The sequence below is a fragment of the Cyanistes caeruleus genome, chromosome 5 (genome assembly GCF_971803275.1).
Source record: "Cyanistes caeruleus chromosome 5, bCyaCae1.hap1.1, whole genome shotgun sequence".
Classification (NCBI taxonomy): Eukaryota; Metazoa; Chordata; class Aves; order Passeriformes; family Paridae; genus Cyanistes; species Cyanistes caeruleus.
In genome coordinates, this window is record NC_141705.1 from 15,338,497 (window position 1) to 15,354,643 (window position 16,147).

General features: G+C 36.0%; 1 protein-coding gene across 20 annotated transcripts in view; it reads right to left on the reverse strand.

Moving 5' to 3' along the window:
- Positions 1-16,147, reverse strand: part of PROM1 (prominin 1) — a 61,773-nt gene that overhangs the window by 13,453 nt on the left and 32,173 nt on the right. For all 20 annotated transcript variants that reach the window (XM_023925477.2, XM_023925474.2, XM_086888020.1 and 17 more), the window contains 11 exons: positions 14,791-14,911; positions 12,002-12,065; positions 9,574-9,663; positions 8,020-8,237; positions 7,529-7,603; positions 6,328-6,391; positions 4,392-4,551; positions 2,262-2,414; positions 1,325-1,448; positions 803-906; positions 291-375 (listed from right to left, as the gene is read on the reverse strand). In XM_023925477.2, coding sequence (XP_023781245.1) covers positions 291-375; positions 803-906; positions 1,325-1,448; positions 2,262-2,414; positions 4,392-4,551; positions 6,328-6,391; positions 7,529-7,603; positions 8,020-8,237; positions 9,574-9,663; positions 12,002-12,065; positions 14,791-14,911 — 1,258 coding nt within the window. The remainder of the gene's footprint in view (positions 1-290; positions 376-802; positions 907-1,324; positions 1,449-2,261; positions 2,415-4,391; positions 4,552-6,327; positions 6,392-7,528; positions 7,604-8,019; positions 8,238-9,573; positions 9,664-12,001; positions 12,066-14,790; positions 14,912-16,147) is intronic.

Consider the following 16,147-nt stretch of genomic DNA (forward strand, 5'->3'; position numbering starts at 1 on the left):
AAGCAGTCTTTCGAAGACAGACGTCAACCTTCCACACAAGTTGCAAAGTTAAAACAAACAGTATTATCAGCACATTAAAAAAAAACAGGACATCAGGAAACCTTCCCCGGCCCACTGAGACTGGTAAAAATATCTTATTTGTAAATCAAATTCTTTCTTTCAGATTAGCTTGGATAGCTCTTGCCTCCCTGTAGGATGTTTTGTGTATAAAACATGAATCCCATAAAACCCAGACATGCTATAAGAGCCAACATCCTTCACAATCATGCACTCATTCATACTTTACTTACCATACTAATATTTAAAAGCTCATTGATATTAAACAGATGTTCTAGGTGAAGGGAAGTATAAATTCCTTTGTTTTCCTTGCAATCACTGAAAGAATACAAATACACAGATAAGCCTAAAAACCACCTTGCGGACCAAATATTAACAGAATGATTAACAATGTTTTCTTATTCTTATTTCTTTAGAAAACAAAATACTGATTATAACTTCTGAAGCTCAGTCAATAAGAGAAGTGATTAACAGTTTCAGAAAGATGTAAAATATTTTATCAATTAGTTTGACTAGCATAGTCATACAGCAGTATGCTGACTATCTCTAATGACTAATATGTGCTTGTGAACCACTAGAATCGGAATTTCTTCTGGAACACGTGAAATACTTGGATGTGCCTCAAATATGAAGCAAATATGATACCATAAAAACAGTATGTATAAATTCAATGAAATAAAAAAAGAGTTAAATAAGAACTGAATTAAATCTTAACCATCTATAATGAGATAATCAACTCTAATACCTGTACACTTTTTCAAAAGTCAAGTTAACATTCGGATTTTTAAATATGATCCCAGCAAGATAGTTTTTCCAGTGCTTATTTAGTAAGTAAGGTGTATCCAAAACCTAGAAGACAAAATTCAGTAATGTTACTATAATCCTAAGTTTCTTTATGTATTTATTCATATGTGGTCTTTTGACACATAACCACATCTAACCTTATCACCCACTAACAAAAATACAAGCGAAACAGCAAATTCAAACTCTCTGGTGCAGAAACTGAATATTAAAGCTCCCCATTACCAAGGTACAACTGAATCACAAAAACCTGTCTCCAAAGGAAGACAGGCATGCAGTACTAACCCTACAAAGCAAATTAAACCGAGAAAGGATGAATGTCTCTATTTGGTTTGTAAGGAGGAAGTAAAACCAGGTCCAAATTCACTTGAAGAATCCTATAAAAATGATATGCCATACAGAACAGACAAGACCATTGAGAATCATGGGGATTCTATTAATGATTTAATAACATAAATAACCTCACCTTGAATAAATTTTTATCTTCAAAGGGCTCACAGACCAATTTTTCCACATTTCCACCTGTGACAAAAGTGAGCACCACCACAATCATCAGCACCCAGGAGAAAAGAAAACTGAATCCAACACCACTGGAAAAGAAGATGAGAAAGTTTTTGCTTTATAAGAACACTCTGTGTGTGTATATATATATGTATATGTATACATACTTGTGGCAACAGTGAAGCCAACAGTTAGCAGCTACAATAGAATTATGAAAACTGACTGATGGTTGAAATAGTTCTATTTTCCAAGTATGTTCTTGCTCTCTGAAACATCTTAAATGTTTTAGCCCGGTAAAGTCTTCAGCTAAAATGCATTTGAAACCTCACACTAGCACTGGGCATGCAAACTGTTTTAAGAACTACATTTAAGGGACACAAAGCCATACAATTTTCTTTTTTAAATTCAACTCTCTAGCCTTGTGCTCTCAAAAAAGTTTTAGACTTTCAAATGCAATCTTCTCCTGCAGCCAGCAGAAACTACATTAAATCACTCCCAGGCACTTTTCAACCCCAAACATCCAGAAATGCTCTCAGAATATCAAGTGTTTCTTGTCTCCTTGCATGGATTTTTTTGAAACTCTGAACAAATGTTCTAATTCTACTAGAAAGTCACGAATTTCCCCTCATATATTCTATTGCCTGTCCCCAGTTTTGCAGTTTCCAAAGGGACTTGCACAGAAATTCATTAGCCAAAGCACTTGCCTTATAATGGTAAATTCAGAGGTTTTATTCTTCAGCTGTGATCCTTAATGAAACAACAACCCCAAATCCCCAAGCCCCGCACTGTAAGTGTGTGAAATCAATATTTAGTTCTACTTATTTCTCAGCAGTTATACCTAGGTAAGAAACCAAACTAACTTTCTACCTTTACGTTATTTTTCCCTGGTAAGTGAAACTTACGCCATAAGAAAGTTTCCTCCAGTGTTGGAGATGCAGCCTCTGGTTGTTGGAGAAGCATGTTTATCATACCCACAGGTGCCACACAGCAATCCAAGATAGTAAAAGACCAGAATCAGGACCAACATGCAGCATAGAATGAGACAACCCAACCACCTATGGAATAAAAGATACAAGTTCTTGATTATTTTCACAGGATGAACACGCTGGAGACCTTCAAGAGACATCATGCAATACTATATTCCAAAATGTCCCACTCGTTGTTCTGTCTGAGCAGCCAGTGTCAGCAAAGATAAACGTATTTGCTACACCAGCATGGATTTCGGGCCAGCACACAGTCACTGCTGGATTGCAGTCAGCTGCTGCTGAAGGACTGGGGAACAAACACCACAGGAACAGGGTGTTCCCCAGTTAATGCAGGTGAAGAACCAAATTGCTCCAAGTGGAGCAAAAAATTACTCAAAATTACTCAGAGGAGGCAGATGTTCAAACAGCAATTTATTCATGAATAAATGGATAAATTCATGAATGTGGACTGGCCATTGGTCGTGAAGTACATAGCTGCTCTTACTGTGAGGCTTACTAACATGCTGCACACTGTGTTAGGCTTGTAATTGTAAATAACTATACTTAAGGCTGTAAAAACCTGAGCTTTATGTGTCTGTGCTGGACTGCTTTCAATGAATGGAACAGTTAATGAAATTTGAGCAGGAGAAAAATCTAGGATAGGAAATGAACTTTCATTTTTATTAATTACATCATGTAACAGCTCTATCTGTACAGGCATTTGGAGCGTATCCATTTATTCACACATTACATATCTATCCTTTCATCCTCTCCCAATGCCCTCTGCACTTCTTTTTCCCTTCTGTTGTCACTTCTTCAGCTTTTATTTTTTTAAATTCCCTTTTCTCCGCCCTTTATTTTTGCAGACAAAAATCTGTAAAAGAAATACTGTAATGAACATGCACAGCCAATAAAAAGAAAAACATGAATGCTGACAGGCATATTTAAAAAAGGATACTTATTAAGAACTACAAACAGTGCACCTGTAAGTAAGAAAGGACTAGATGGAAAGTAATTTGACAATACAGGCTTATTGGTTTAATTTGTACTTGAAGTACTGTTAGGTTAGGTTTGACAAAACCAGGTATATAGATGAATGCCATATAGATGAGATCTATTCTCCTGTAGAGGAATAAAACAATATATTTATTTTATTAAATGCAATATGAGCTTCAATGAAAATATAAATAAAATTGTCAAATTATGGCCCACCACTAAAACTGTCAGATTATAAATGGGCTAAAGGTAAGAGTAAGCAAGGTTTTAAAGTTTGGTTTTCTGTTCACTTTTATTTATCACTGCATTAAAGCCAGCAACACACATTCTGTAGCAGTGAAACTTATTATGACCCAAACACAGAAGCCAAAATTGGTTATAAAGTCAACTAAAGTATGAAACAAAATATAGGGAGGATTTGATGAGCTTGTGGACAAAAGTGACTAAATCTGGACCAAGACATATGGTATGAAATTAGAAGCTTTACATGCCAAAATATGAGGTTACTCAACTGCAAGAGACACAAAAGTCTCAAAAATTGTTTTTCTCATGATAAAATCAACCACAAAGACCAGTACTGCACCAGTAGGGGCAAGCACAAGTGCACAAAGATTAACAAGGTGTGAAGCAGAATCCCTGTAACTCCTGCTCTGCAGTACAAAAGGTGCTGTAACAACGGATTGTCTTCAAGACCTCTCTGGTCCTCTGCCCTCACAATTTACCAGCAAATCAATGGAAACAAAACCTAGATAAAAGGTCACCCTGGTACAATGAAATAATAAGTTCCTTTGGGTGTTATGTCTTTGACATCTACCTGTATCTATCCTTCCTGAAAAAGACCTGAAGGTCTACAGAGTAGAAAATACCTCCTGCTCTGTGGTGAAACAGCAGCCAGTTATTGATTAGATGCGTTTTTTGTTTTTACTAAAATGCCAGTACCAAACAACTCCTTTATACATCTTTCTTTCACTGTCCATCATTAACAGTTTACTTGCCTTTACAGAACATTAAAATATTACTAAGTATTAACAACAGGTAGTGCTTCAGTCCTGCCTTATTTCTTGTACATACCTGTAGAAATCGTACTGCTCCACTATTGGAAAATAATCTTGAACGTATGTCTCACTCTGTGTAAGATACACCATCAAATCTGCCAAAATCTTCTGAACAGGGAGTGCTCTTGTGAAGGTAGTAATATTTGAACCAATGGATTCCAGCACACTTTTGATATCTAAAAGAATAAACATATTTTTTCCAGCTCCATAGAGGAAATTTACATTCCATATATGCATTATAAAATGCTATTAAGCCATTTGCCACATGTAACAAGCAAGCCATGAAGACAAGTGTGAGGAAGACACAAGCAGGCAACAAAAGCATCAAGCTTTGAAGCAGCACAACCGCATTTCAAAATACACACTTTGTTTTTAGCATTCAGTATAATGATTCAAGATGCAGACATTGAGCCAGAGTACCTCCTCTTTCCTCTCATTATAATGAATGTGTCACTTTTTATCTAGCCAACCTAAATCTTGCTTTTCATGCAATATCGCAAATGGCAACACTGAGCAAAACAATTAGCCAGCAAGTTTACAAAGGAGAAGAACAGAATCTATTTAAACTCCATGCCTTGGGAATACACTGTGAAAGAAATTGGACTGCCTATATTGAGAATCTATACTAGTTATTTTCAATCTTATTAAAAGAGATTACTTAAATGAACTCATTCCAACTAGGTAGCGACACTCATAAGGTAAAAATCCATTAAACCATTTTCCCCTCAGATTATGACCAAATATGCTATCCTCTACTTACAGTTTAGACAGACATTATTTAGATATACAAAGACATGACTAATTCACTTAATATACATAATGTCTATGTGTAAAATGCAGTTTCTCTATACTCTTCCCTTCCTTCAACTGGAAACATACTTAAAAAAGCAGAATGCATAACTACAGGTTGTAATTGCGTAGTAGGCAGTACTTCCTTCTTTCTCAAAACACAGGTGGACAAGCCTTTGTCTGTTTTGATGATTACTACTCAAATCCAACCAGGTAACTAATCACAATTGTTTTAGAAGTTAACAGATAAATGTCATTTTTTTCCATTAATCTACTTATTTTGTTTTTGTAACGCAAATTTGGTTTTGATACAAACTAAGCCCCACCAATTTATAAATAGATAAATTAAGATGTTTTGTCAATGTTTACACATCTTAGACATGGAAAATGAGTAAATCTGCTCAAGATTTCCTAATGAAAACTGTAATATCAGTTTTAGAAAACTGGCTCATTACAGGCAAGTTTACACAGTACACTATGTTTATATGTACACTGTGCTTTATTTTGCCCAGGAATGGAAGAAAAAAAGCCAAACAAACTGGAAAAACTTACAAGGAACAGCTGCTTATATATAATGCAGAACAGGTCCACAATGCAAGAACAAAAATTAGAACAGATTAGTATACATATGCTATCCTACCATACAGGTACAGTCAAAGAACAAAAAAGTGTAAAGCCCAAGCAACAAAACAACTGAGACAGCCATTTAAGTCATTCTTAAGGCATATTTTGACTTTCACTTTGCCATCCACCACATTTTAATACAGCAGCGGGGGGGAGGGGTGTCAGTTTTTCTAACATCACACTCCTAAATATGTCACAAACACATTGGTCAAGAAAAATTAGGTTTTCAACCAAATAAAGCATTAGTGTGAAGTAAGGATCACAAGATTTCTCATTACTTGTGCAGTAAAAAGCCTAACAGTTAAAACTCCTCCAATAAAATACCACATGGTCTATTTTTAGATTTAATTTATAGTCCTCATCAAGACACAGTTGCTTTGTATGTTTTTTTCCTATTGCACCAAATTTAAAAACAAAATAAAACTATTTTTAAAAAAAAGTTTAATTTCACATTTCCATGTTTAATGATATTTAGCAAGGAAGATATATTACCAATAAAAAAAACAAAAACATTAAGTGAAAAAATCATTTGTTCCCACCTGATAAAATGTTCTTTGTTTGATTCACCACCAGGTCTGGAGTATCATTAAATGCTGCATAACCCTATAAAAAAGAGTGAATAAATTATAGCATGTTTCTCATTGTCAAATTGTTTGTAGTTTTTCTCCTTTTATTCAAGGATCAAAATTACACACATACTAAAATGCATATGGTAATACAAGAAAAATATGGTTTATCACTGCATATTAGAAAAGGTGAAAGCAAAATCCAAATTTCAGATTAAGTTTCATCTCCAGAATATTCCTTGGGGAAAAAAAAAAAAATCTATATTTAAATACACATGAATCAGTCACACACATCTCAAACATTGCTGCCTGTCAGATCTAGCTCAAACCAGCCAGAAACCCACATATGAAGATTCACTAAGTGAAAGAAGTTACTCTGTACCAGCCTAACACCACCTGTTTCTAAGTCTATGCCTTTCAAACATGAAACGCATGTTACAAACAATGAAATCCAATTGCCTCTAAAGACACTGCAGTGGCTCCTCCAGTGAGAAGGGGTGCACAATATGGGGACCAAGCTCAGTAGCTCATTTGGACAGAAAGGAGAAACCATTGCAGTGGATGCTTGAAGCCTTACTCCCTGAAAGCCTGATCACTGCAGAAGCAGGAAGGGGTCTCAACCCCCACACACAGCCTTTGGTTTCAGAAAGTGCCTTCTATTCCTAACACACATTTTCAGATTCCTAGATTTTTCAACTGCTCAAACTAAGCCATTCTTCTCCTAGATGAAAATGATAGGTTTTTTTGGGAAGTCTTGAAAAAATACTAACAGCCATTACACTTGGTCCATTGCGCCAGATTTAATGTTAAATATGCACATAAAGAATTTGAAATAAATATTTCAAGATAGCTGGAATATAATAAAACTAATTAAGAGACCATGGATTTTTTTATTTCTTGAGTTTGAACCAAAAGGTAGAGAGCATACTACTGGATCCACATTTCTGTCTTTTCATTTTTTAAGGACTGTTCCTTCAAGCGGACAACCTACAAAGTATTTTAGATTTGTATTATCCTGGGGACACAAATCTTGTCCAAACAATGAGAGATATCCAACTGTGAAGCAGGTTGAGGTGGCAACAAAATAATTCTTCTTGAGAAACCAAGGGGAAACAAGTGATACACATATCCCAGTTTACTCATTAACAGTCTAAAAATCTATCAAGAAACATACCTTTTGAACCAGACTAGAAAGGTCTATTTTAAGGACATCATTGACCTTTGCAAGCTGGGAGCTCACTCCTGGCAGCTGGGAAGGAAAAGACATGCCTGAGCCACATCAAAACAGCAGTTTTGCTAATTCAGTAAATATTTCAAAGTTAGGAGAGAGGGTAAAGAAATTGAAGTGATCTTTAGGAGAATCTTACTAAACACTCGTGAAACCTCCGTTGTACAAAAACATAGCTTAACCCTCAGCATTTTTGGGAGGGCAGATTATTTTACTGCCCAGAACAGCACTTTAACATAGCTGCTTGACACATATATCCTTTTCTGCACAAAAGATGAAAGCAGTCACTGGAATTACCCAGAAATGCAGAAAAAGGGAAAGTCACTTATCTCACAAGTGAAGCACAACACCAAGCCACTGAGCTGCAGAAATACTACTGGGCTTATTCCAAGCAATCACACTTCGTGAGCCTGAAAAATATTATTGAAAGATCTTACCCCACTAAAATTGGCGTTGATGGTCAGTTGACCTAATGAATTCCTGATGATATTGCAAGTTGAAGCAGCCTGAGCCGCATTGCATGCGGAGTCATTGAGGGTGTTGCTTAGGTGCATTTTAACATCTGTCAAGTTTGCATGAAGTCTCTCTGTTCCCTCCTGCAAAACCTCCACAGAGACACTCACGTTTTCCAGTGCTTCCTTCGTTTCTCTGATGGCTGCAAAGATGTGAAATTTTTTAAAATCATGTTTGTTAGAAAGCAGAAGTTAGAAAGCAGAAGATACAGGCATGAAGAGAAAGTGTACATGCATAAATCATATGATCTTCTTAACAACAGATTCATTTACTCCCTCCCTCCCAGAAAAAAACCCTAGCACATAGTATGTACTTATTGCATATAAAAATATACCACTTACACTTTCCTACAAAGAAATTAATATGCTCAAGTTACTTTTACTGAGATTTCATACACTTCCCACTTTTCTGCCTTTTCCCTACCTCTCCTTCCTCAGTGGTTCAAGTAAAGAACTTTAACACTTGGTCATTAGAAACTAAAAGGCCATATCCATCAAATTGTATTTTCAGTATTTTCCTTATAATCCAACTCACAAATCATATAGCTGCAAGATGAAAGGTAAGGAGATCATGTTGCATCAGCCAAGCATTAATGAGTGTTCCACACTGTCTGGCTTTAGATTCCAATCCAATCACATCAAACAAACAAAAGAAAATTAAAATAACTCCAAACACTTAACAGGTGTTTAGTACACAAAGAACCACACAGACACAGCTAAGAATACACAAAGTTACAAAAATAAAGTGCACTTCACACCACACAAGGTTATATCGTGTTTTTTACCTTTGATAGCCCTTTCCACTTTGACTTCAAGACAAATAAGAGAAATAAAGCAAAAAAAAAAAAAAAAGGAGAATGATGACAAGTGAATGAGAAAGAATTCATGGGTGTAAAAAAAACCAAACCCAAAGTGACAAGTTCATGGATACTTTCCCTTTGCTCTTTAAGCTGTATCTGATTCCTGAAAAAAGAAGCCTTAAATGAAATAATAAGAAAGGAATATTTTCTCTAAAGGGAAAGAAAACTAAGAATGAGCAATGCCAAACTCAAAGATACAATGAAGAAATGCTGGTTAACACTCTCAGAATAATCTTGGCAGTGTACAGGAAAAAATCCCTGACCTGTTAAAGACTAATCTGCAAATAGTGATGGCTATAATAATTACACAACTCTAAAAGGGGTTTTCCTGGTTTCCCTCATATTCAACAGAAAGGGACAACAACCTGAAGCAGGAAATTCAGATTTCATCTCTATTCAACGACTGCCAAAACTAAGTATCAACAATAGCATGTAAATTTTGATTTTGATTTTAAGTGTATTTATAAATCTTAAGGTATCTGAAATCCTCAGTTGAAAAGAAATATCCAGGCATCTAGAAAACTGGAAAGTTGACTCATGGTATTGCACAAAGCTATCCCATGCTGTGCCTGTTTTACCATGGCAACAGAACATTATACAACAACATGTACATCTTTACCTCCTGCCATTGTCAGAGCTGCATCAAGTGCAGGACGTACTTCTTTTCCCAGCTGTTCTTGAACTCTGGTTCCAAGCACAGGTCCAACATCTGTAGTATGAGGAGATTAAAAAAACAACATATTAAACACTAGCTCAATTTAAACTGTCTCTTAAACTACTTGCTGTCAGACTCTGTACTTAACAAATTCATGTATTAAGTATATCCATATATGTATGCTTATATGTATATTGTATATATACTGTTTCATTTATACATACATATACATATTAATTAATATATTATTGAAACTTTTCTAAGGTCTTACAGTCAGAACCTAAGTAACAGAAGGTAATGGAGGGACACCATTCTGCTTTAGCTAGTTATAGGTCTATAAATTAAAGAAGTAAATCAAAATATGGTGGAAAATATTCATTAATACTTGAGCACATGGGTAAAGACGCACAAGAGTTTCAACAAACTCCACAATATGTATTTCACTGCATTTACTACTTTTTTGGGAACAGGATTTTTTCCCACAATTCATCTTAAAGAGGTCCAGCATCTGGACAGGAAATTTTGTGGCATACTCTTTCTCTACACACTATGTTTTCACAGTGCAAGAGGAACTAAAAAGTGGATTCTTTTCCTTTCTCCTGTTCCTCATGTAACCAGAAACATCAAGGTCACCCACAAGCCAGACCTGGCAGTCAGCTCTGCTGAAATCCCTTAAGCACATTAAGGCCCTGTACCATCATACAGTACATCCAGCACAGATACTCACAGCCCCAGCCACCCCCACTTCCAAACCCTCCAGTCTCACTGCCCACTAACAGAAATGAACCTTGGTTCAGAAAAGTGACAGAGAAACACTGAGCAGAGCTGGGTGAAGCATTTTATTCTTAATAATTGCATCCTTAGGTAATCACCAGGTCCTCTCCATTTTCAGATCGCAGTGCACTGATTTCTCAGTTGTTTTCCTTTTGATAAGATGGGAATACTGCGTGGTACAGAAGCATGTCTTACTGTCAGCACTACCATGTCTGGCTTGGGATGAGAATTTCTACCAAGTAATATTTCAGCATTTCCTTAGGGTGGGCAAACTGAATTAATCTACAATCTACTGTTGATTCCCTTAGGAAAAAATCTTTCTGTACCCAGGTGTCACACTCTTAATTCTGGTATTTCAAGAAAATAAAAGCTATCGTTATTTGATGATTGCTTTCATCACAGACCCTGTAGGTTCTGTTAACTAACATTATAAATTTTCCTTGAGAACAAATAAACATTTAATTTGAAATTTCAGCTTGGAGTGGCTGGGACGCTTCAAGCTAATACTCAAAATACAAACATCAAATTTTTATTATTACTGTTATTATTATCATAGACTTAAAGATTACATCTATTTTTTTAGATCAGAGTGTTCCTGCTGAGAACTAAGTAGGAAGACTACTTAACTACTGCTACTACTACTTTGACAGGCAGATTCAATGTGCAATTAAGCCTCACACAGACAAGACACATTATCTCAGGGTATGCCAAGTTGGCTGAATTGGAAACTACTTTTAATATACATTTTAAACCTACACAGGAGCAGGGATTCTGGGTGTGAGAATCACTTTATTGTAAGTGGCACAATGCCACAGCTGCACAGTTTGATCCCAGCAACAATCCCCCAATCCAACAATGCAAACCTGTATGCATTTATTGAGACCTGGTAACAATGCACCTTCTATCATTTTGTGTACTGATCATGGGCAGCCCTTTCTATTGGGAATTTTGGAAAGTGAATCTTAAATTACCAAAAAAAATAAAAACCCAAAAAAACCTAAACCGAACCAAAACAAAAATGGTCAGTTTTCTGATTGTGTTTGTTTACTGGGAGCTTTCAAAGTGATGCCTCATACTGTAACTGTGCTGAAGGGGAAAGTGCAGCAGTTCTACTTCAAGTTTTATCTCCTGCTCTTCAACTGCTTGTTCTGAAATGGCAAATACATTAAGCAGCTTTAGAAAGAAGATAAGCTTATACCTCAACTCCTAGCTGAATACAGGACAAAGGCAGAACAAGAAAAATAAACAGAGATCTCTCTCATTGGAACTATCACAACTGCTAGTAGCTCTGCTCCTTGATTTTTGGCTCCAATTTAAAAACTGAGGACAAATATTCCAAAATATTGCAAATATTCTAAAACTGAAAAGGAAAATTAAATATTAGCCTTACTGGATAATAATTTAATAAAATACTATTATTTCAGGAAATATGCATTATACTAGCTTTGAGACATTTTATGTGAAAGGGATTTTAGTCCTATTTACCATTGAGAACAGCACTTCTATTTGAAAACTATATTTTCATAAATGAAATTTCACTTTGCATTATGAGCTAATTACTACCTTTTTGAAGGTTTTAAGTACACATTGCTAACCCCCTATAAGTAAAAGTACTTACTATTTAGGTCAGAGAGTGCTTTATCCTTAGTTGTGTTGTACTGGCTCACCAAGTAGTCAATTTGCTGAGAAGACAACGATTTAAAAACTATTAAAAGAACTGGAAAAAAGTAACACTTTTGAATGTGTCAAATAGTTACTTTGAAACAATCAAAATATTTGTGTAACCCCTCCAAACACTGGCCTTCTACTGTTTACAACTATTTTATTTGCTTAAGAGAACTGCACATAAAAAAAATATTTAATTGGGACATCTATTTAATTGGAACATCTCTGTGGTCAATGACTTAGCTCAAAATTAATAAGTAGCAGGCCTTACAGAGGCTTCAAGTCATTGAGGCAAATAAGGTTTTCCATGCCTTCAACTGTTACTTGATTTTCTCCTGGCACTAGTTCCTCCTTCTTGGAAAGGTGTGGCACTGATGTGGTGTCAATTTTGAAACAATTCACCAACTGAATGGATTCGTATTTGAGCAGCCTCTCAGAGCTTCTCTTGTGGAAAGGAGTCAACTGCTCTGTCTTACCACAAATAGTATTAATAATAATATATTAATAGCTTTCCTTATCCCCAAGTGGATTTGGCCCAGTCTCAACTTGAGCTCTACCAAGACACCATAACAATATAAACAAGCAACCAGTTACCACCAAATCCTGGGTTTGAATAAAAGGCTAATGAAGAACCATCCCAAGCAGAAAACTAATACTAATTTTGAAAAGACACTCTTGATTTCTGCATGTTTAAAATAATGCACTATGAATTCTATCCCAACCAAGCTAAAGTGGTATAAAGGTTAACACACTTGACAAATGGATTTCCAATTTCAAGCATGATTCAAATATGTACCAAAGTCTATCTGGCTTGCAGTCTCAAGTCTTCTGTGAAACAAAGACAAAAAAATCCACCCTCAAAACAACCAGATCAGATCAATTAGATCACAGAATCTAATTAAATGACAAAGTAGGAAGTGGACCTCCTTTTTCTAAAACAAGAGAAAAAAAATTGAGTTTCTTACTAAGAAGGCTGTAGGTGTATTTTTGCTTATATTTGGTCTACCTAGGTTAACCAAAGGACTAAAATTTTTCAGGGCTACAGGTTTTGCATTGTCTCCAGCAATGTCCCAGACAAAAGGCGATTCTGTATAACTAATAGTGTTATTGCTCAATACTCACAGTCTGCAAATCTCCTGTGACACGAACTCTTAACACAGGACTTCCTTTTCAAATCCTCTTATATGCTGTACACACCTCATACTGATGAGTCAAGGACATCAGCTCAAATTTCAAAGCTTTATAAATAATTAGCTGGATACCAGAACTTTTTTCAAACACCTGTAGCTCTTCTCCTTTCCTCAAGAAATTCTTACAAATGTGTGTGTGTACATGATACTCATGCACCTTGTCTGACAAAATGACTCAGGAGATATAGCAGATCGAGATATAGCTGATGACTGCATCAACACCAAGTCTAAAAAAGAAAAGGTAAGAATCTCACACTGAAACTAAAAAACTACTAACTGTGACTTTTACTAACCTCTGGCAAAAGTGTTCAAAGTCCTGACACTTTGAAATTTAATAGCTAAGTGTTTTATTTACATTTCAGCTGGCATCTAATTCTTTCTCTGTTAAGGTAGTTACTTCTACATAACAGATTTTCTTTCTTCTGTGAAGATCCCGATTGTCAGAACCAAGCACACTGTCAAGGGGACTCCAGTGGTTTCTGATGTGACTGGATTGATCCTTCTGTGCCCAGCATCAGCTCAAGACTGATCAAAAGCACTCTTTTTCAAGAAGGATTACTGGCATGACCTCCACTTCTTGCCATATACCTCCATCACCCATCTGTCACAACACTGCATCAAACAAGTTTGGGGAACAACTCCAGACAGGAAAACATCTGAGGCATTTGACTCCCCCAAGAAGTCTCCTGTTCTCACACAGCCCTGGTCAGCAGAAAAGCATCCCAGAATTACTGTGACACTTGTGCATTCCACATAACTACACGAATTCCACCTACTTCTAATTTATCAGTCATGTGGAAGTAAAACAGATTAATACAATTGATTTATAATAATTAAAACTAATGAAAGCCAAAATAATAGAACTGTCAGACTTTTTTTTCCCCCCTATAAATTCACAAAAAATTGAAATTGCAAAGACTTGTGTACAAGTCTTCCTAACTAGCCTTGTTTCCTTTTTTCCCCCCAACACAAAACAAGAAATGCAGAGGATTGTGTATGGAATGCTAAGGAGAATTTGAAAGAAAAGAATCTTTCCTGTTCAGTATGGTACAGTGTGACTCTGGTTTACAGTAAAAATAGTCCAAAATATTCCTGGAGAAGAAGTTATGGTGACTCTGTCCCAGAGCCCATAGAAGTACGCCCAGAATACAAGGAAACAGGAAAGAGCAATAAGGAATCCAAGTTTTCATGTCAGACTTTTTAAAAATGTTTTCCTTTTAAAACCTTTTTTTTCCCCAAAATGATTTATCATCTGCTTGTGATCTACACTAGTTCAGTAGGAGGAAAATGGCCTACAAGCATTACAGCAGCATACTCCAGTACAGTTCAGAATTTGTTCAAGGAATGCTGATCCATCAGGATAACTCCCAAGCACTTACTGCTGTGTGAAAACATCTTACCTTGCACTGTTTATTCTACTTAGTGAGACTGATATACAGGGAATAAACAAAACACTGCAGGTGTGCAGAAAGAAGTAATTATTTTCTGCACTATTTCTTAATTATACATCTTCCCTCCCACCCTCGTTCCCCATAAAGAAAAAATTCTTTACCGCTGGAGTGTCATTAAGGAAAATTTTCAGATCTTTAAAATTACTGTTAACCAGTTTCTTTGCTCCTCGGACTTGGTTAGTTAAATGCTGGTTGGCAGCATATGCACAGAGCACTCCAACACTACAAAAAATAAAGATAACAGATATTGGTTAATGTAAGTGCACATTCTAACATAAGACAGAATCAAAAAATTATAGCCAAAAAAGAGTCAATATTATCAAAAGAAAGAAAGGTCTCCATAAATTACTACAGGTTCTCATATACACCATGATGCAGACTATAAGACTGAGCCAAAAGGGACAACATATTAAAATACTAGTAATTAAAAAAAAAAAAAAAAAGGAAAAGTAACCCCAAAGTCTTCTGAAGTTATTAATGTACAACTACTAATCCATTTGCAAGGGTACTGTCAGAAAATGCGTGTAGCCTAAGTAAATTGTATGAGACTTAGAAACATTAGGCTCTTTTACAAATATCATTAACCCTGACACAGCTATAAACAAATGCTTGCCCGTTAACTGTGAAAAGCACTATTTTTCATTTGATAACTTCAGCAAGATTTATTTACATAACTGCATGGATCGTTCAAAAGCATACAAATAGTCCCTATTAATGCTAAAATAATATGCATTTCCTGATACTGAAACAAAAGGTGGAAAGTGAGCTAGACTTCTTGTCAACACTGCTGGATGATTATTTTCTATTTGATCACTTCTCACTGTAAAGTTATCATTATGGCATAGCAGATCTGCATAAACAGTAAGTTAAAAGGCAACTAAAGGTCCCATGAGAGACTTCGAAGATCTCTTATTATACACGAACCTTAGTTTTTAGTTTAGCTTAGGTGTAAAACAGACTTAAAGAGAAGGATGGCTTTTAAACAGCTCACATTCACAACAGCTAACTTTCCAGACAAATAGCAAAAAAGTCAAGAGTGACCACCAGAGCAGTAATAGCCTCAAAACTAGGCTGACTACAAACCCATCTGATGGGCTAAGCACTAACTCTGAGATTTAACCAGTAGAAAGCTGAGATGTACTCACCAAAGGCAGGATTTATCCCCAAAGGCAGATACTGCCTTGAGGCCACAGTCAGGCAATTCCTGGTTGGCACATTTTTTAAGTCTCTTACTTTGTATTGCAATTCAACAGCTCAATACTAGAGAGGCAGTACCTTGAAATGGCATTATGGACACCCCAACACAGAAGAAGGGAATCATTAACACAAATGGTACTGTACTCCTGCCCAACTGTCAAACTTCCTAAGCTGAGGTGGGTGTCAAGAAGACTTAGATACTAATATTTTTAAATAAAACTTACAGGAAACCTAATCCAGGCTCTCTATGGGAAAAAAAGA